This window comes from Tursiops truncatus, chromosome 8, assembly GCF_011762595.2.
Source record: "Tursiops truncatus isolate mTurTru1 chromosome 8, mTurTru1.mat.Y, whole genome shotgun sequence".
Classification (NCBI taxonomy): domain Eukaryota; kingdom Metazoa; phylum Chordata; class Mammalia; order Artiodactyla; family Delphinidae; genus Tursiops; species Tursiops truncatus.
The window spans coordinates 39439647-39461859 of NC_047041.1; the positions used below are offsets into that span (position 1 = coordinate 39439647).

At 38.2% G+C, this 22213-nt stretch overlaps 1 protein-coding gene and 1 non-coding gene across 17 annotated transcripts in view; both read right to left on the minus strand.

Annotated features, from left to right (window-relative positions):
• Nucleotides 1-22213, minus strand: part of CEP295 (centrosomal protein 295) — a 48339-nt gene that overhangs the window by 8505 nt on the left and 17621 nt on the right. For 15 of the 16 annotated variants that reach the window (XR_012333368.1, XM_019923751.3, XM_073808305.1 and 12 more), the window contains 12 exons: nucleotides 21168-21308; nucleotides 18592-18775; nucleotides 18212-18379; nucleotides 16493-16714; nucleotides 14137-14229; nucleotides 13885-13988; nucleotides 11637-11774; nucleotides 11124-11221; nucleotides 7392-10866; nucleotides 6187-6355; nucleotides 5907-6050; nucleotides 1660-1812 (listed from right to left, as the gene is read on the minus strand). Coding sequence is in view for 15 of the 16 variants with exons in the window: in XM_019923751.3 (XP_019779310.2) it covers nucleotides 1660-1812; nucleotides 5907-6050; nucleotides 6187-6355; nucleotides 7392-10866; nucleotides 11124-11221; nucleotides 11637-11774; nucleotides 13885-13988; nucleotides 14137-14229; nucleotides 16493-16714; nucleotides 18212-18379; nucleotides 18592-18775; nucleotides 21168-21308 (5089 nt within the window). In the remaining variant the exon portion in view is untranslated. The remainder of the gene's footprint in view (nucleotides 1-1659; nucleotides 1813-5906; nucleotides 6051-6186; nucleotides 6356-7391; nucleotides 10867-11123; nucleotides 11222-11636; nucleotides 11775-13884; nucleotides 13989-14136; nucleotides 14230-16492; nucleotides 16715-18211; nucleotides 18380-18591; nucleotides 18776-21167; nucleotides 21309-22213) is intronic. The other variant, XM_019923752.3, reaches the window with a different exon arrangement.
• On the minus strand, nucleotides 2662-2743 carry TRNAS-AGA (transfer RNA serine (anticodon AGA)). Its single transcript has one exon. It is a non-coding gene; the product is annotated as a tRNA-Ser (tRNA).

The window sequence follows — 22213 nt, forward strand, 5'->3', positions numbered from 1 at the left end:
GAATACCGTCCAAACCACTAAAATGACCTATCGAAGGGCTTCCCTGGTGGCGCAGTGGTTGAGAGTCCACCTGCTGATGCAGGGGACACGGGTTCGTGCCCCGGTCCGGGAGGATCCCACATGCTGCGGAGCAGCTGGGCCCGTGAGCCATGGCCACTGAGCCTGCGCGTCCGGAGCCTGTGCTCCGCAACTGGAGAGGCCACAACAGTGAGAAGCCCGCGTACCGGAAAAAAAAAAAAAAAAAATGACCTATCATCTCCTTATCCTGGCTAACATGAGTGACTGCTGCTTAATCAAGTACAGCTTTACTTAGCCTAACTCCATTATTCCTACCTCCTAGGGAAGAATTTTGTAGGTATCCAGTAACAGAATCACCCTGGCTTCCTGATAATATCCAATACTAACAAACAAAGCCCTATTTCAAAATACTTAAACCCTCCTCAAAATCACCTAATAAAGCCCAAATCTTATAGTAAGTCCCTTCTAATACCCTCTCACTAATTCATTGGCCTCATGGTTCCCCATGGTGTGCATTCTCCCTCACTACAAGTCAAAGCACCCAGCTTTCTTCAATTACATGTGTGTTCTTGGTAGTCTTTGGCTAGAGGACATTGACAGGTAGAATAAAAAGGAATGCAAGTATTCACTGGCTAAATCTAAAACAATGGTAATGGTTTTTATTTTAAAATGTCAAAAACTACAATTCATTGGAAATTATATTTTGTAGTTATTTCAATCTCCAATCAAAAAAGGAGAAGCTAAAGTCAATTTTTCTACAAACCCTCAAAAAGAAAATAGGTCTTGCTCATCTCTCATTGTATTAAACTCTAGATACAACTAAGATAACAATTATCCAAGTATATGTGACAGCTAAAATAAAAAGAAATCTGGTTAGAAAAGGCAACTACTTAAAAGGTGCTTTAGAACTAATGAAGCAGTACTGGAACTATGCTTTGCAGGGTCAATATTATACATATAAAATAGCTTGTTATAAATATGCACAAATTCAAAAGCGAGAAAATTAACATCAGTTGTCTGGGTGGCAGAATTAAGTGATTTAAAGTTTTTTCCTTGTAACTTGTTCCTTAATACTTTCCAAATATTTAAAACTAAACATAAAACAGCTCGTTTAGAATGCCACAGATAGAATTTTTAAAAGATAATACTCAGTAGTATTTAATTAAATGTGGATTGTTACAAATAGGCTTAAACACAAAATGTGTAGTTTGCCAACTGTAAAAACCTCATACCCTTACATACCTCCTACTAACATTTACTTATTTAGTGAAACAATTTAAAAGTGTCATTAATTATTCTCTAAATAAACTTCACTTCCCTCATTCAACTTTTTGTGTACAGAAATAATATAGGCTTCTTATGGAAAAATAATTTCACATTATGTAAACATATGAAATAGAAGTGTGAAACCCAACCTCCAACAAAGATTAACCCATACCTAAACTTTGGTGATTCTTATTCCAGACAGTTTTCAAATGCATGAACACAGACTTTTCTCCCCTCACTTTTAACACCTTCACAAAACTGCAGTTTCACTGAAGTTATTTACCATTTTTCATTACAAATAACACTACAATAACTATCTTTTGTCCACATATTCTTATGCACAGCAATTCCAGTTTCAACTTCTTTCTCTCTTACCTGCTTTATCAGAGTCATCACCACAGATGCTCTCCTGGGCAACTGGGTGAAGATGACCAAATGGATCACAGTCCAGGGGGCTCCCAAGAAAACTCTGTTCTCGGCTTACTGAGACCCTAAGTGGGTCTCTGTCTTGGTAAAAGTCTGGTTTACCTGGGAGGGAAAAAAAAATTGACTCACTGGATTTCCACTTACGTTTCTAGTTAGAACTAAAATGGCAATTTAGATTAGGGGTAAAAACCTAAACTCTTAAAGACTTAATCAGTGTAGCAAGAAAATAGTAACTGCTTGACTTTCACACAGCCTTTAATTATTTCAATTCAATTTTACTAAGTTTTTAACGAAACTCCTACTTCCTAATGATAGAAAATGCTTCAGTACTGACTAATCACAGGAAAAATGCCTGGAAAAATTATTAACCATTAAGTTTTATAAGGAATAATATGCATTCATAACATAAAGTTCAAAAACAGCTACAGCTAATCTGTGGTATTAGAGATCAAGATAGGGGTTTACCCTGGGGAGAAGAGGAGGAAGAGTAATTGCGAGAGTACGAGGGAAGAGTTTATGGAGTTCTCTAACATTCCAGTTCCTGACCTGGATGGTGTTTACCTGAGGGTGATTATCAAAGTAATAATCACTGAAATAAACACTTATGACTGAAATAAACACTCATGAAACAAAGAAAGGAGTGGGAGACACTCAGAAGTAGAAGCTAATTTACTGTGCAGAACCCCAGAAAAACTTGGGAATTAAAGGCAAGAGGTATTACAAAAGGAAGGTGTGAATCAGGGAACTGAAAACAGGAGAATGTTTAAAAACATGTACATGGAAAAGATCCCTCCCATCACCTGAGATTCCTATCTCTCAACATCATCCCCAGAGAAGACTAAAGGTTTATCCTCTAGAGAAACTGAATCCTATACACTCTGCAATCAAATTTATAGCAGACTCTCAAACTGGTAAAGTGTCAAAGGATTACCTTTCTAAGGGGAAAGGTGCAGTAGTTGACAGGATTTGGACCTGTGTGGGGAAACCCCAATGGATTTCTAGTCTATCGTCTTAACCACTTGGCCACAACTACATGAATCCAATACACTCTGAATTTAGGGGGATCAGGCACTGAAAGGGGCAAGTGTGGAGGGAAGAAAAAGAATGCCATAAGGAAATCAGAGGTACTAAAAGAAAGTTTGCACCCTCGACTCAGATCCCCCCAGGTCTGGCTCCATAAGAGCAACAGCCAGGCTTGTATCAAACTTGGAGGATCTTTCTTTGGAGAAACTAAACTGTAAATTGCTCAGGGGAAAGAACCACAGATACTAAGCTGAGGGTCCTCAAGGAAAAGCCACATTTTCCAGTGAAATCCAGAAGTAAATAAGGTCCCCACCTATAGAATTTCCAATTAGCCATTCAGTGTTCCGCTCAAATATGCAAGATATTAGAGAAAAGCCTCTAAAATTTCAGACAGAAAAAAAAAAGGAAGAACCCAGACAAACAGAGAAAATACAGGACCCCAAACAAGCAAAAACCTATAAATATTCAAAGTAGGCAGTATTTTGCATCCATGAAACAAGAGCAGGATGCTACAAAAAGAAAATACCAGAAAGGAGGGCAAGCTTTTAGAAACTATACTTTGAGAGCCAAATAAAAATTCCTAAGAAATGTTACAAGAAAAAGCTGAGAAAATTCTCCCAGAAAGTAAAGCCTAAAGAAATAAGACTATAGGGAAGAAATAAGACTACAGGGACTTCCCTAGTGGTCCAGTGGGTAGGACTCCATGCTCCCAATGCAGGGGGTCTGGGTTAGATCTCTGATCAGGGAACTAGATCCTGCATGCATGCCACAACTAAGAGTTCGCATGCTGCAACTAAGGAGTCCACAGGCCACAACTAAAAAAAAAAAGATTAAGACCCAGCGAAGCCAAAAAAAAATAAGTAGAATACAGAGAAGAAAATTGGAATATTATAGCTCAGTGTTTCTCAATATTAACTTTATCATCACCCACCTAAGGAACCCTTTCAAGACTTTTTTCCTAATTGCCTCCTAACTCCATGAAACTTAATAACTATATATACTGTATATCTTTTTTTTTTAATACTGTATATCTTTTTATGTACATTTGTGCTTTGGTACATAAAGAGTAAGACTTTTTCATCTCCCTGCGAAGCAATTTTCATCCCCTTTGGGGACAACAATAACCTTGTTAAGAATGTATCATCCAATATCGCACTAAAAGATGTTCTCACAAACAGAGAAAATGATGTGATCTCAAATTATTTTAGCAGTGTTTAATATTTGGCTTAATTTTTGCTAAAATCCATTGCCAACTACAGAAGTAAATACAAGAAGAAACACCTAGGAGACTTGAAAAGTGACTGTGTCTGGTGAGTAGCATCAAGGGGTGGGGGGGGGGTGTAGGGGCAGAAAGAAATGCTGTTTCATGTTGTAACCTTTTAGCACTATTTGCCTATAATATTTTGACTAAAAGTATTACCCAAAGAAGTGTGATGAAGGCTATGATGAAAGCTCCCAAAGAGCACATGAGAGGGATGCCTGACAGCTCATGGAAAGTTTATGCCACACAAGTGGCACTTACCTCACCCCTGAAGGGAGGGAGTGAGACCATGAAGGGCCTTGTGGGTGAAGCTAGGGACTTAACACTTCATTTAGACTTATTCCTCCAGTCAAAGGGAAACGAATGAAGAATTTAAACATGGAGCAATAGAGGCAGATTACTCTGAGTACACCATGGGAAAATGAATGAGAGTAATGCTAGACTGGAAACAGGGAGACATGGGGAGTTGTAGCAGCCCTTCAAGAAAGAAATGACAGCCTGAATTAAAAGAGTGGTAGTGGGAATAGAAACAAATGGAGAGATTCCAGAGTTGATCAACTAGAACTGAGAAGAACTGGTACTCTGTAGGTGTCGCAGAGGTATAGACAAGGAAATTCCTTGTCAAGACTTACATCTGGGTTCCTTGTCAAGACTTACATCTGGGTTCTTTTCATTGAAAAAAGCCTGAAGGATAAGGAGGTGGAGGTGAGGGAATATATAGCTTTCCCTTTTAGATAGGCTATTTTTGCAGTCTCATACACAACTCATTAAATTATAGGAATCAATGGTCGGAATTTCCCAATGCTCATTCTGAGTTAGGGAAAGCACCAATCAATTCCTGAACAGTTGTGTTTACCAAATAGTGCAAAATGAAGAAAAGCTTCCAAAGCCTAGTAATAAATAGAATCATTACTTTGTTATAATTTCCATAAGACATAAGGAGAAAGTAAAAAGGGGAATGATTCTTAAGAGTTATTCTGAATCTCTACTTTCTTAAACTCTTTTAGCCCGAAACAAAGGTACAATATTTTATGGCTTTAAGACCAAAATAGCTAATATTAACATTACATTTCTAAGTACCTTTCTACTGACAAAGTTATTTTCCCCCTTAAAAAAGAATTTGCTTTGGGCTTCCCTGGTGGCACAGTGGTTGGGAGTCCACCTGCCAATGCGGGGGATGCAGGTTCGTGCCCCGGTCCGGGAGGATCCCGCATGCCGTGGAGCGGCTGGGCCTGTGGGCCATGACCGCTGGGCCTGCGCATCCGGAGCCTGTGCTCCGCAATGGAAGAGGCCACGGCAGTGAGAGGCCCGTGTACCGCAAAAAAAAAAAAAAGAATTTGCTTTGATAGATTTGATCAAGAGAATTATCTGGTTGAGTCTGAAATCTAGAAATAATTATAAAATGAAAATAGGGCTATTTAGTAAGGATCGCAGGGAGGAATTTTTCTAGATAATTGAATCTAGGAAGAAGTACAGTGAAGAAACATACATGTTACAACTGCTCTTAAAGCCAGGGTCTTAAGCACCATGATTATCCTGTGAAAGATACAGGAAAAGAGCAGTGAAGGTACTGAAGTGAAAGAGCAGCAAGGCAGAAGAGAAAAAACTGGGTTATATCCTAGAGAAACTGGTTTAGAAAGGAAGCAGAGGGAAGCAAAAGTGTCAGAATAATGGATAGCAAAGAATTTTTGTCTACTATCAATTGCTTTTCCTCATATATAAAGAAACTAGTTACCTAATGACACATTTCTTTAAGTCCACATTTTAAATACTGTTTGTAGAAACCATTTTTTCCCCTTCATGAGTACTCATAGTCTAAGTTTCCTCAACAACAAAATATTTAGCATCCTGAAAAAACTGTAGAAAACTGGCAAATATTAAAAAATCATATTTTATCAAACCATCTGTTTACCTAGTATAGAAGTTCTGCCACTTGCTGGTGATTCTACCTCTTGTATGGCACTAAGTTCATGTTGGTTCAAGTCCAATCCACCTTTAACTTTTGCTACAGGTGGTTTTGAGGATTTCCCACCCAGTTCTTTGTCCTGATGCTCCCCTATCAAGTCAAAGACAAAGTTAGGCACAATACAAATCTGTTAACGAAACAAACTTCTTCAACCGGCAAGTTGCAGGAGGTTAAAATAAAGAATCATCATCAGGATAATCAGTACAATAAAATGCAATTATCTTACCACTTTGCTGGGCATTACTATCTTCTGAAAGGAGCTGATTATCATCACAGTTTCTCCTGCCTGCAGTACCAATGTTTTCCTGATTGTCTTTGGCTAGATCTTGGAGATGAACAAGGCATTCTCTGAGCTTCTTAGTTTCAAAATCATTTTCAACTGTGGGCTTACTTGTCTGAAAAAGTAGACAGACAAGGGTGGGGATGACATAAAATGAAGATCATGTGAAGAAGTCATTAGATTTATATCTCTGTTCTTCAGTTAGAACATCAACCACATTATTACAATTTTATCTATAGATAAAAAATGAGAAGTACTTCTAATATTGAAAGGGTAATAATTCCATTGAAAAGTACAACCAGTCACAGCCTCGGACCTTACAAACAGCCTCCACTGCACCTTTCAATAAGAGATTATACTTGAGTATCCCTCTCTGCTTTTCTTTTCCCATTCCTTTTCCTTAAAATGACCAGTAAATCCCCAGAACTCAAGTTCTCATGAACGCAACTCAAGCTTCTCCTGAGCATCAAAGGACTGTAGAATTCTGTTTAGGCTAACTCATAAATTTAGGAAGTGGCCTTTTAAAATAAAATGGACACATTCATATATAGGAGAATATACTGTCTCCCATATAGAGAAGCTATGAATAGTCATCTGAGTGACCACATCAGAGTCCTCTCAACAATTCAGTCACAAGCAGCCGGTCCGGCGGTCCATCAGCCTAAAATCACACCACTTTTATAACAGATGTTAATATTGTCACTTATGGAAAAAGATGGTACTGATTTTGATTCTACACAAATGTCAACGAAGTGCTATACAGAAAGCACAGAGTCTGCCATTTGCCTAAGACAAATTCTGCTAACTAGTTATTTTACAATTTAATCATCTTGTGGTAAGCTCAAAATCCTTCATAACAAAACTTCAAAAGGCAACCTACATTTTCCATGATGTTTGAGTTTGGTTGTATCAAACCAGTGGCTGAAATTAGTTGGGCTTCAAATAACTATCAACTTCATAAACGCCATGCAAGGTGGATCAATTTTTACCTTTTAATTTCCACGTTCTTTAAGGTAGAAAATTAAAGGTCAAACCACTTATTCTCAGTAACTAAGAACTTATTTTGACCTAGGATTGAAACAAATATTTAGCTTGGCCGAGTTGGGTTATTGTCGATGTTTAATTCTTAGATATTCAAGATTAATACATACCTGACTGTCTTTAAAGAAATCCTTCAAGGTCTCCTGATGTTTCTGAATGTGCTGCTGCAATGCTGTTTGTCTCTGTACAAGCAATTCTTCTTGGGCTTTTTGGCCATAATGCAGAATTTCTTTTTGTAGCTCCATCTGCTTCTGAAGTCCCAAATTATCTTGCTGAGCTAAGAGAGGTTGTGAAAAACTCAAAAATCTATCTTGAAGTCTTGGGCTCATAGAAGCACTTGAAGGAGCTGCATGTTCATTCTTGGCTGAATACAATTCACAAACGTTTTTAGATTTTACTTCAGCAAAAGGTAGTGGAATAAATGAATGCTCTCTTTCCTTGGGTAGAAACATAGAAGGAACAGGCTGCTCAGAAGAGTCACCTGCAATCAGCTCTGCTTGCTTGTTTAAAAGCAGTTCTTCCTGAGCTTTTTCATTAAAACGCAGCACTTCTCTCTGTAAGCCCAACTGTGCTGACACATGATCTTGCTGAGGCAGAAAAGCCTGGGATAAACTCAAAAGCCTATCCTGAGACCCTGGAATCTCAGGATGACTTGAGGAAACAGTATTGTCACTTCTGGTTGGAAGAGATTTTTGGATTCTTTCAGAGTCAGCAACAGGCAGTGCTATGTGGGATAAGGATGAAGAGGTGCTGGTCTGCTCAGGTGAGACCCTTTTCTCCAATTTACTTAGTCTTTGCAAAAGCAATTCTTCTCGGACTTCCTGTCTAGAATGAGTGGCTTTCCTCTGTATGTCTAACTGCTCTTGAAGTGCCTTCAAATCACCATGGAGAGGTTGGATAAAATGCTCAGATGACTTTTCCTCAAATTTATATTGTCTGGGCAAAACCAACTCTTTCTGGGTTTTCTCGCTACATGGAAGGGGACCTGTCTGTGTATACACGTGTTCCTGTTGAAATGTAATCGGATAATCTTGTTGAGGTAAAACAGGCTGTGGTAAACCCAAAAGCCTATCAGGCAACCTTGGTATCTCAGAATGACGAGGGGAGACTATATTATCACCCTTAGTTGAACAAGGTTCTTGGATTCTACCAGCTTCACTAAGAGGTAATGGAGCAAAAGGCCGCTGTACAACTAGGGGCAGGAAGGAAGAGGTGCCAACCTGCTCGGGAGATATTCTTCCCTTCCACTCACTCTGTTTATGCAGAAGTAATTCTTGCTGAGCTTCCTGTCTAGACTGAATGATGGCTTCCCTCTGCGTAGCTAACTGTTCTTGAAGTGCCTTCAAATTATCTTGTTGAGGCTGGATAAGCTGTGATATCTTCAAAAGTCTATCCTGCAATTCTGGGATCTGAAAATGGCTTGAAGGAATTCTACTCTCACTCTCTGCTGAAAGAGGTTCCCGAGTTGTAAGAGATTCAGCAGAAGGCAATGAAGGAAAGGAAAGCTGTTCTAACTGGGGTGTGAAGGAGGGGCCAGTTTGTTCAGAAGATACATTCCCTTGGGTCTTCTGGCTAAACTGAAGGGCCTCCTCTTCTGTGTCTAACCATTCTTGGTGTCCTTCCAAATTATCTTGTAGAGGTTGTATATGTCGAGAAAACCCCAGAAGTCTTTCTTGAAATCTTGGGATCTTCCAATGGCTTAAGGGAACTGTACTGTCACTCCTGAATGACATATAGTCCTGGAATTTTTCAGATTCAGCTCCCTGAGACAGAGATAAAGAGGTGCCAGTCTGTTCAGAAGGAATTTTTGTTTCTAATTCACTTTGTTTGTGTACAAATTCCTGAGTTTCTTGTTTAGCACCAAGTATTACCCTCTGAATGTGCGACTGACCTTCGAGTGTTGTTAGATTTTCCTGCTGTGGCAGGCTATGCTGTGGAAAACTAAGAGGCTCATCCTGAAATGCTGGCATTACCAAATGACTTGAGGGAGTAACACTCCCCTTCTCAGAGAAATAAAAGTTCTGAATTCTTCTAGGCTCAGTTTTAGAAGCAGCTTGTGAAGCAACTGAATGTTGAGTGACCACTGGCAGGAATGAAGAACTCATCTGCACAGACTTAGAGTCTTCCAAATCCCTTTGTCTATGTAAAAGTAATTCTGCCTGGGCTTCATGCCTGGCCTGAAGAGCATCCCTCTGTGCAGTCAGCTGTTCTTGGAGCAACTTCAAACTATCATGCAAAGGGTGGAACTGCTGTAGGAAACTTGAAGACCCATCCTGAAATTTGGGGATTTCAGATTGGATTGAGAGAATTTCCTTCTCACTCTTAGATGAATACTGGTCCTGGATTTTTCCAGATTGAGTACCAGCAGAAGGTAGTGAAGTAAATGCATGCTGAGCTCCTTGAGATGGGACAGAAGGGGGCTCAGTCTGTTCAGCCCATACTCTTCCATCCAATTCACTCTGTTTATGTACACATAATACTTCCTGGGCTTCCCGTCTAGCCTGAAAGCGGTCCCTCTGAATATTTAACTGTTCTTGGAGAAATTTAAAATTAAGCCTATCCTGAAGTTGTGGGACCCCAGGATGGCCTGAGGAAACTGTAGTCTCTTTCTTGGTTGGAGAAGATTCCTGGATTCTCCCTGACTCAGCTTTGGCAGAAGGCAGTGAAGCAAACGAATCCAGAGGTACCAATGGAAGGAATACAGAAAGGCCAGTTTGCCCTTCCAATTCTTTCTGTTTGCACAAAAGCAATTGTTCCTGAGCTTCCTGTCTTAACCGAAGAACTTCTTTCTGTAGGTCTAACTGTTTTTGGAGAGCCTTCAAATTACTTTGCTGGGCTATGATATTCTCTGAGAATGGCAAAGACTTATCCTGCATTTGGCCAACTACAGAATGGCTTACAGAAACTACACTTTTGCTCCCAGTTGAAAAGCATTCCTGGATTTTTCCAGACTCAACTTCAGTAGGCAGAGAACTAAAAGAATGCTCAGCTACCAATGGTAGGAATGAAGAAGGTTCAATTAACTTAGACGATATACTTTCATTGTTCTCTGAGAACATTTGCTGGGAGTCTAAAGTTTGAAAAGTTGTTGCCCCAGATGTTTCAGCTCTTTCTCTGGCATCCTGTACTATCAGTGGCTTATCATGTGACAAAGCCCTTGAAAGTGTATGAGAGTCTTTAGGGACCAATTTATAGTCTCTCTGTTGTGTTTCAGTCTGTGAGAGTTGCTTTGGCTGTTCCTGTGATTCCAAAGCTTGCTCGGCTAAAACATCTGAAGTAACTAATGTTTTGGTTGTTTCTACCTGTCTTTGTGGAAAGCGATGTTGTCTTGGAACCTGAAAATCTTGCTCTAATTTGGAGATCTGTACGGGTTGCATAGGTTGTTTGTTAGGACTCAACTTGGGTCTCTGACCTTGATCCTCATGTTCTGATGTAACAGCGGATCTTTCAGATTTCTGTGGTGGTACTGATGTAACAGAACCAGGTATCAATGGTGCAGCTGACATGGATAGGTACTTTCCTTTTAACATAGTCTGATAGTCGAGTAATCGTTTCCTGGCTGTTTCAACAGACTGTTTGTGAAGCCTACCCAAAACAAACAAGCATTATTCTTTTTGATTAAAAAAAATGCCCCACATTCTTAAGTGTTTATACATTAAATTCAATCTAGGGGTGGCCATAATCAAGGCAGAAATGGAACAATGTTATTAACATTGCTCTTTGAGAAATCTACATGCCATAGTTCTAAAGGGAATCCTGATAAGACCTTCATATAAACCAAATAAGAAATCCTGAAAATGTAGCCACACACTATCACATATAAATTGTACCCTAGCTAATACCTGTTTTGCTGTAATAGCTGTTGTTGATAGTTATAAATCATCTGCCTGTGATTATCTTCATCAGAACTTATGGTGCATGATGCTGGCGCAGTGCCAACCTAATAAAAGACAAAGATACTAACTAAAAGGCAAATCCAGAAATAAGTACTAAAGTACTTTACATAAACTGATGTTCTATAATTGTAAACTTCCATATAGCTTTATTTTTCATAAAAAAGACTGGCATTTCCATTGTTAAGAAATGAAGTAATCTACCACTCTCCTTTAGTGTCAAGCCCAAGAGCTCAACATACACATTACATACAAGTCATGGTCACATATATTAGCACCCTGTAGAAACTGAAAGATGAAAGTCATTAGGTTTGTATAAAGTTATTTTTACATATACATTATTTTTTTAAAAAATTATCAAATACAAATTAGAATTGCACTTTACTTTTCTGAATGCTAAGATTGCCCACACTTCTTTATCCCCCAACAATCTATGTAGGGATTAGATTTCCTGCATCGTACCCCAGTCTGTTGAGTTTTTTTTCTTTTTTCTTCTTCCAGCTGAGCTCTGAAGCAATCAGTTTCTAATGTTAATTTCTGTTGTTCAATTTGTTCAAGTAATTCCAACTGTTTTTGCTTTTGTTCTTCTATTTCCATTATCTAAATAACAAAAATACTATTGATTTATTAACAACAAACTCATGCCAAAGAAAAGTTTATATGCATTACAATGAAAAGAAACAGGTCTCATCACCAAGAGTACCAATTACCCAAGAAGAAAGTGGTGACGTTTTATCTGTTATTGCCACTACCAGAGGGAGGACGGAAGCAAGAGACAGGAAAAGGGGAAAGGAGGAAAAGGGAGAGAAGTAAAAATAAACATATTAACTATTTCTATTTCCTGGGAGCACAGGGAAACCTTGATCACCACTGAAGCATCACCTCCAGAGAAGTAGCAAATTCTGTGTTCACATCTTTAATTTTACCTTGTTCTCAGTAAGAATAATGCCTAAGAAATTAAATATCGAGAATGCTCACAACACTTTGATTTCTCAGGCATACTCATAAAAGGGTGCCGTTATCTACAAGCTAAATAAAAGTACAGTGAGCAACATTCAGTCCTTACTGTCAGGCATTAAAGAGATGGAAAATAATGGCAGAGTGATGACAAATAAACTCAAAATTATACCAACACATACACACATAAATCCAAGAACTAAAAACATGTGTTAAAGTAACTGTAAGATTCCTGAGGACAGGGACTAGTCTGTCTGGTTGCCTGTTAAATCCAACACCTAGTAGTCCTTGAAACATATATAAGACACATATACTGAATAAATAGAAAAGGGAATGTATGTGAAGTTTTATTAAGAGAAATACGTCTACTAGAGATAATGAAAAATGATCTTGTTTTCAAAATTAAAGATGTCTCAATATGGTATTACCTATTCTTAATCAGGCAATAGTGGCTATAGCTTAGTTCCTATCTTCACCTTCCTTTCCTTCACTCATAGGAGCCACGGAATTTAAACCATTTACAGTTTTGTAGTAACTCTAGAACTGCACTATCAATATAGTAGTCACTAGCTACATGTGACTATTAAAATTTACATCAACCCAAAACAAATAAAATTTAAAATTCAGTTTCTCAGTTGCACTACTCATACTTCAAGTATTCAACAGCCCATGTAGGTAGCAGCTACCATACTGAACATAGATATGGAATGTTTCCATTACTGTAGAAAATCTACTGGACAATACTGCTTTAGAATATTGATTAGAAAGCATTTATCTGAGACTTAAAATATTGGCTCATAGAATTGTCATCCCTCAGCTGCATTTTTATAAAAACTATGACTATAAACTGACTGGCTTAGTAACAATTAGCCTCTTTCGAGGTAATCTGTGTTAAGAAAATCTTTCATTAAAGTAGAAGGGACAAATATTACAGTTACGGAAGTTGAATTTAAAATTTTTCTTTGAAACACAGTTTTTCAAAAAAACTTTTGGGATTACAAAGCCCAGATCAATGTTTAATATTATGACAGGGACTCATTTATTCAACAAATATTTATTGAGTACTTACTATGTGTAAAGCATTGTACAAGAAACTATGTAGGATAAATTGACTTTTTAAAAAAGACAGTCTCGGACTTCCCTGGTGGTCCAGTGGCTAAGACTCCATGCTTCCACTACAGGGGGCATGGGTCGATCCCTGGTCGGGGAAGTTCCACATGCCCATGGTGTGGAAAAAAAAAAAAAAAAAAAAAAAGATAGTCTCTGCCTTTAAAAAACTGATAAATTTTATAGGGAAGATAAGATACATACCAGAGTATAAAATACAAAGCAGAATGCAATAAGGGTCAAATGAGTAGTACAAGTAAAGATGAAGTAAGTACCTTCTATCAAATGAATGTGTAAGACAAGGCAGAAGAAATGGTATCAAAAGTAGCCAGATGTTAAGACAAATTTCACCGGTCAAATAAAACTATAGTACATAGGGGAAGAAAGAAACCTTTAAAAATAAAATTTCAGGGACTTCCCTGGTGGTCCAGTGGTTAAGACTCCACACTCCCAATGCAGGGGGCCTGAGTTCGATCCCTGGTTAGGGAACTAAGATCCCACTTACCTCAACAAAGCCTGAACACTGCAACTACTGAGCCTGCGCACTCTAGGACCTGCTCACCACAACTAGAGAAGCCCATGCGCCGCAACGAAGACCCAGTGCAGCCAAAATGAATATAAAAATAAAATAAAAATTTCAAATTACCTGTTTCTGCCTTGCTGCCATTCTAATTCTGGCTGCTTCTTCCTGAGGATGAAGTAGAACTGAACTCTGAGCTACTGCTGTGATAGGCTGAGTCTCTTTCATTTCTAAGAGAATCCCCAAAGCAATAATTAGTTTCAATACTTTAGAATTTGATACCACTGTAATATCTTTTGTTCATTACATGTAATTTTATTAGGAAAAAGATGTGAAGAATCAAGCAAGTTTAATTTGAGAATATGATAAAAGAAATACCTTGTTCCTTTTCAGAGTCTGTATTGAATGAAAGTGGTTTATCTTCACTAGTAAGTGGTCCAGAGTCAACTGTTAGCGTGTCACTTTCAACATCTGGAATAGATACACCATTATGAACATATTTTCACTGTCAAAACTTAAATCTGACAAATGTAACAAAAATCTACATTCAGATTAACATTGGTCCACCTGAGTGTCTTATTTAGTTAAGATCCAGCCACCTTCCAGAGACCACATATTTTATCCAATAAATTCTAGCCTAATACAAAAAGACCTAAGACTAAAATTATAAACAAGAAAGAAAAAACGAAGAACTGACTTAAAAGGTAGGCTGACAGAGTTTCAAACACAATGGGAAGCATAGAAAGAGCAGAGTAAGCAAGGCACCAACGTGTAAAAAGAGAAGAAATTTAAGTGTATCTTTGACATACTTAGGTATTAGGATTTTTATTATTTATGAATCCAGAGCAGAGAAGGAAGTTAAAGCAGTATATTTTGATCACATCAGGGTAGCCAGAAACTGAACGGAGCATTCAGTCACCTCATTCGTTCAGCACCTACTTATGTGCTGTATGCAAATTTACCATGGTCAACAAGAAAAGGCCTCAAAGGAGGTACATGGGGGACAGAACATTATATAATTATCCTAGAAAAAATTATAAAATTAGAAACGGTGCCAGTACTATATAAGAAAAAAGGGGGGTTACACAATAGAGTATTTCACAGGAATCTGAATTAGACTAGGAACTCAGATGAGATTTCTCTTAGGAAATGGCATTTAAGTGGACAGTTGAAAGGTAAGGAGGAATCAAGCAGGTAAAGATTGTGGGGATGTACAGGAGACCTTTCCAGACAGATCAGCAGGTATTAAGATCCTGTGAGGAGTGAAAAACTTGGCTCAGACAAGGGGAAGAATGAAGCCAGATGAGGCTAGAGAAAGCCTACTCACACAGGGCCTTTTCCAAAATAACTTGGTTATGGATTAAAGATGAAAGTGTCCCTTTGTATTAAATGCCAACACCATACTCTCTCTCCTTCTTCTCACTCCCTTTTCCTGCCTTTGCTGCTTGCCCCTTCTCTAGCCATCTTCTAAATGATGCAGTCCCTTCAGATGGTCTTTTAAGACCTTTTCTCACTGAATTCCTTCCCCTAAAGAATTCTTCCATGCCCATGTGCTTGAATATCATATGTATATCTGACTTCCAAACTTACCTCTCTTTGCTTTAGGCTAGTCAATTAATTCAACAAATATTAACTGAGCACCTTTTATGTATAAGGCACTAGACTAGTCTAGGCTCTGGGGATACAGCAATGAACAAAATCAAGCCCTATATTCCAGGACTGGAGGGTGAGGAAGGTGGAGAGGGGTAGGTGTCAAGACAAGAAGCAAATAAGCAAGAAAGTAAATTTATGGTCCAACAGATGTTAAGAGCTATGGAGTAGAGGTGATAGGGAGTGAAGATTATGGGGGTGGGGGAAGGCACAGAAGTTTGTTGTTTTACATAGAGTGGTTTGAGAAGGCGTTATTGAGAAAGCAGTATCTGAGCAAATATCTGAAGGCAGTGAGACAGTGAACCATAAAAATATCCAAGAGCATTCCTCCCTCCCCAACCAAGACCAGCACTTGCAAAGACCATATGATTCGTATCTGCTGTGTTGGAAAAATAGCCAGGAAGTCGGTGTCTACGGTGCAGTGATTGGGGAGAAAATGAAGTCAGAGAGAGAAGTAGTGGGGAGGGGTGTGTGCACAGATCATGTAAAGCTTTGATGCCACTGTAAGCAAAATGGTTTTCCTGAGGGAAATGGGTAGTTGTTGGAGGGCTTCTCCCAGAGGAATGATAAGCTGATGTGTTTTAACAGGATGTCTCTGGAAACAGATTATTGCAGGAAGGTGCAAAAGCTGTGGATAGAAGACCAGTTAGGAGGCCACCAGTTAATACAGGCAAGAATCTACACTAGAGAATGAACATCACTTAAACTAGGAATAGTAGGTGGTGAGAAACAGTTGGACTCTGGATATATTTTGAGGGTAGGACCGACAGGATTTGATGATGGTTTGGATGTAGGATATAGGAGAGCAGAACCAGAATGGCAAGCTTTTTGGCTTAAGCAAGAGAATTTTTTGCCACTTACTGAAATATGTAAGATGAGATATATATATATATATAATTCTACTACACTTAAAGTGCTCTGGAAGGAGATTCACTAAGGTTTCTAACATTTATTGCCTTTAAGTGGCAGCACTATGGGCTTTAAAATATTTTCTTCCTTTTGACCTCTATTCTTCGGTTTTTCAGAAATGAGCATATTTTTGAACAACTTAGAAAGGTAAAATGAGATGACTGGAGAGAACTACCTTGTTTCTGCCCAGAGGATAATGGTCTGTCTTCACTCACAGCTGCTCCTGATTCAACTGTCAGGGCTTTACTTTCAGTTTCACTAACAGTTGTAATCATTTCGCTTTCATCCTCAGACATGGATTTAATTGTCCAGAGAGACTTTTGGTTTCGGATCTTATTTAATAATTTTTTAAAAAGAATTTTTGAAGGAATCTGGTGGGTCTTCATTGCCAAGGGAACTAAAAGAAAAGAAAAAAAATTTATTCAGCATCTGTTACAAACCAGGTAAATTATTCTATCTTTATACTTAGTTACTATAACAACCACTGGTTAAAACAAAAGCACAACTTTATTTTCCTCAATATTTATAATTTAACACAATTTTATAACCAGGAATAATTTTTTCAACTTAAATTTAAATAAGGACACCAAAATTCAACTATAGTTCACCCTTGAACAACATGCACTTGAACTGCACAGGTCCACTTATTTGAGGATTTTTTCCAATAAATACATACTACAGGACTACATGATCCAGGGTTGGTTGAATCTGCAGATGTGGAACATTGGATACAGAGGGCCGACTCTAAGTTATATGTAGAGTTTTCGACTGCATGGAGGGTCGGCGCCCCTAACCCTTTGCTGTTCATAGGTCAACTATTTTTCAACAGTAGGCAGCAACATAAATTTCAAGCATAAAAATGTATCAGGAAGATGTTTATTCTGCTTGCTAAATGAGGACAGAATGCATATCTCTTAATCTGTAAGACTAGCATTCAAAATATGTGCTGTAAGGTTCCCAAGAAAATAAAAGATTCTGCAGAGGCCAGAAATGAAGTTTCAAGGGGAATTCACGGCAATTGAGCCCTAAACCCATCTTCTGAAGTTTATGCCAAACCACAGGAAGCTTACACTTTGTTTGGACAGCAGTGTGGGCACAGGAGACAGGGATAAAGCTTAGAGCCCTCACCCAAGGAGTCTAAGAGGAGACCCACATAAAACTGGAACCCCAAGGACTACCTATCCACAGTATAGGGTGAAGATGAAAAGAAAGCCAGAGTGGTTTTGAACCAAGGCGATACTCATAGGTATGGGGAGAAAAGAAGTCAAAAGGAAGAGGATTTGGTCTCTAAGAAGATGTGGAGTAAGAGACACCTTTATCTTTTTAGAGGTACCTCTCATGTCTCTGGCTTGGATTACTGCAGACTGTGATATCATCACTAACGTGAGGAAGGCAGGAAGACAAGGTTTCAGTAGGCAAGAGAAGATGATAAATTTATTGTCAGACACCAAGTTCTAAGTACCTGTGCAACAGCCACGTGAAAAAGTTCAGAATGGTGGAGATAGAGATGAAGTTTAGAAGAGAGGCCAAAGTTTGTGCTGATCATCATTATGCATGAAGTGCCTAGCAGTAATTAATATGGTAGGATTTCTGGTGATTTGATCAAAGTCTTAAAAAAAAAATGCTGACCTTTCAAATGAATTCAAAATTGATCATCTAACTTAAATAACCTAGAAATCTTTAGACTATATGTACATATAAATAAAATAACATTCCTCCTATGTATATGAAAAGGATCTTTAGTGATGGAAATCTGAAGTTTCCTCCTTCCATCACTCCCATGAGTATTAGTTACTGTTTGCACTTAAAACAGACCAGACTTTCCTAACTGTTGGCAAATGATTAGCATTTTTTTCCTACGAAATACTGCAATATTCAGCTCAGAAGTTTTTACCGTCTGCTTCACTAGAATGTATTGTTTCAGCTTCTGTCACTGGAATGTTTTCAGTCTCCCCTGAAATTTCTTGTTCCATTGAAAGGTCCAGTTCTTCATCTTGGATCTGATCAGTCACAGTGGGCAGAGGCTCTGGTTCAAGGTGCAAAATCAGGTTTCCTTTCACCTCTCAATAAAGAAATACAGAGACATGTTTCCATTCCAAAATGACTAAGAACTTGAGCATAAAATTTTAAAGACCATCATAGTTTAAAGTCTAAAATATGAGAGCCTCTTTCAAACTGAGAACTTATTTCAAAATAAAAACTGCTTCAAGACAAATGTATTTTCCCACCAAAACGTTTCAAAGCATTGTTGAAAGTTTACTGAAAATATCTTACTCCTGTCTGCATTGTACATGTCTTCAAAGGCAAATTCTAGCTCTCTCTGCCAATCATCTTTCATTTCACTGCGTTTGTATGGAAGTTCAACTAGTTGTGGTGGCATCCGTGCTACCATCTGTCTCCTGCGTGCCAGGTCCTCTTGTTGTAGCTGTTTGAGTTCTTTCATTAGTTTCTCCTGATTCTTCAAGAATAAAGAGAATTAATTAACAACTGAGTAACACACTTTGGACAGTGGATAGTAACGTGAATAGTGAGGGAAAAGTGGAGAAATCATGAAGACAGGGACTTTAGTACCCTCCCCTCCTCTACCATTTATTCAAACACAAAGACACTAATTAAGAGTTGGCCCTCCATACCCGCGGTTCCTCCACATCCACAGATTCAACCAACCATGGACCATGCAATACCACAGTATTTACTATGGAAAAATATGTGGGTATAAGTGGACCCATACAGGGCCAGGGTCAACCGTATGATGTTAGTAAGTACTATGAGAAGATGGCTCTGGTTAGGCCACAGGGCTTCAAAGTGACTGCCAGGCACAGGTCTTCTTCCTCAGGACAGTTATGAAGCTACATTCTAACTAAGCTGCCACCGCTCCTGCAGTGTACTTTGTTTCAGCTCTCCACACAGCCAGCAGCAGCGGCCAGTCTCAGGTGAGCACCAAGACCCAGCCAGGGTAACTGTGGCTTAACAGATATTTCTTGTTACTCCACACTCTATGAGTCCTCAAGATTAAAGGGGACTTGTACATACCTCTTTTAAGTCTAAAGAGTCTGGCAAATATGAAAGTTTAAGCACAATGTTTTAGTGAAGCCATCTAACTTAATTTTGGTGGTGGAGGATAAGGAGGGGGGGATAAGGGAAAACCTCTCACCCCCAGGATGAGGATTTAGCCAGATATAAGTGGGTGAAGGAGGAGGAGTACAAGTAAGAAATAACAACTCCAGCATGGAATTATGCAGATGAAGGCATGGGCAGTCAGGGAGAGTACAATGTTCATTATAGATAGGGTATGGAGGGCAGGGATGGTTAAGGATGAAAGATGAAGTTGGAGAGGCACGTAGAGGCCAAACACACTATAGCAGGAAGATCCCAGGGCACAGCAGGGTCTGCAGCAAAAAGGTTCAAACAGGGGAAAGGAAATTCTCTGTATGTATTGCAGACCATTCTTGTGTAAGAGATACAGTCTAGAAAAAGGTAGAGAGCCTGTATAACAACGTTTTTGTTAAGTGATTACACACTACTTATTTGTAAATATTTTGTCATTTGGAGATGAGTTTTCTTTGCCCGACCTTGAAAAGAATCAAATTATGACCAAATTCATTTTTTATATTAAGATTCAAACCATATCATTAAATTAACTTCAAAGTTATTTGAATAAGCATACTATTTCTGGCTCACTGAAAGTGTGGCATAGTACTCTACTTGAATTATTTATAACAACTACTATGACCACTGACACTGTGAGCTTATGAAATTCTAGGCACAATTCTAAGGGCTTTGCTAAACTCGTTTAACCCTCATAAAACACATGATGAAACAGAACTCGGAGAGGTTAGGTAACCTGCCTGTGATCAAACAGCTAAGCAGTGAAGAAGGGAGGAAAATCCAGGAAAGGACTGACCACGGAGTCCACTTTCTTAACCACTAAACACTTCTGATTTATGGAAGAATGTGCTCTGCTTGCCAACTGCTTTATTCATGTTTTTTTTTTTTCCTATAGGTTTAAATCTTAGATGAAAATTATGGGTAATAATTCAGACATTCAGTTATTTTACATTCAGTAAGTAACTGAATGTCTGAATTACTACCCATAATTTTCATCTTTTAGTTTTTATAAACTAGGGGTAAGTTATGATAATCATAACTTACCCTTAGTTTATAAGAACTAAAAATTTAAGGGAGAAGGTCATAATTCAGTTCAAACCATACAAAAGAATTTTAAGGCATTTAATTCCCATAGAAGTACTTAAAAACTCATTCTTCAGATGAATGTTTAAAACATCTAAATGCATTAGTCAAATTCAGACTTCATAAAAAAGATGAATCATTTTTATGCTGTTTCAAGAATAAACACTGAACAATAAGCAAGACAGATGTAAAGCTGTGACTACAAAGCCAGTTTGCACGATACATATTTTACAGCTCCTTGACAGCAAGGATCATGATTCTACCTTTGAATCAATATTCTGCAAAGCCAACAAGTGCTTTGCTCAATAAATATTTAATGAATCGAATCTTAAAATTTGCAGAGCACAAATGCAATTCAAATAATTAAATTAGAAAAGTGATTAATTTCTTCTTGGGCTATTTTTAGACTGATTAAAATATTAAACTTTTAATACATTCATCAGTAAAAATTTTAGAAGAGAAATGAGAACAGCTTCACCCAACGTGAATTTGAAACAGGAGGTAAAAGCAAGTTGGGCAGCTTGAAATGACACGAATCAGAGAGAATATTTTCCCATTCTTCACAACTCTGTCCTCTGAGCCTGTTCACTATCAGTTAAGTTTTACAGTGCCATCTCTAAGGCCATCAGTAGTGGTCACAGCCAGAATTTAATTCTTACTTGGGCCAAATGGATCTTTTTCATTGCCTGGAAACCCCGTGCATGTGCCTTCTCACACTGCTCCATTCTCTCTTCTGCCGCTTGTTTCTGTAGTTCTTCCAATCTTTTAGCCTCTTCTTTAGCAGCCAAATGAGGATCTGGCTAGCAGTCAATCAGTAACATTTTAGATAATTCAATAAAGTGTGAAACAAAGTGATAACTAAAAAACAAAACAACCTTAAAATCATGTTTTTCTACTTATATTGAATTAAATGATAACAAGTTATAGTTTTAAATGCCTACAATTATCAACAGCATGTACCTATGAAAAAAGTCAAATTGTTAGTGTAAAGTTTTACAAGTTGTTCATTTTAAAGCAGAGTAAACTATACTCATCCAAATACATTCTTCCACCATTTTTTTAAGAAATTCTATTAAAACAACAGTGTTGAAAGGTAAACACATGCAAAGCTAGTAGTTAAGAAACCACAAACGCTGAAGGTCATGTAAGCCATCTGGGGAAGCACTAAGATTTGTCTTTGGTTTTTAGCCAAAATGTACAGCTTGGCTTCAGCCTCAGGAAAGCCAAATCACCAAAACACCTACTTTAATATAATTTCTGGCTTCCTAGAACTTGTGCATAATCAATGATTATGTGGTTGCACAGTGAGCCATCATCTCATTGATGTAACAATAATATCAGATGTGGGAGGAGATACAACGTGTATTACACATAAACATTCACTTTGTAAAAAATCTTATATATTTTATATGTTGACAATTAGTCAAGTGAAACAATAATGACCATGAAAGCTGTTAACTATATATCTAAAATTATTTATAACTCTCAAACTGTGAGATAAATAGGTAAAGAGACAGTTAACGTATTCAGAAAGAGTAGGAACTTCCCTGGTGGTCCAGTGGTTAAGACTCCACATTTCCACTGCAGGGGGTGTGAGTGGAGAACTAAGATCCCCACATGCCGCTTGGTGCGGCCAAAAAAAAAAGAGTGCACTGGCCAAACAAGTGTATGAAAAATATTAAATACCTTTGGAGCTAATAAATAT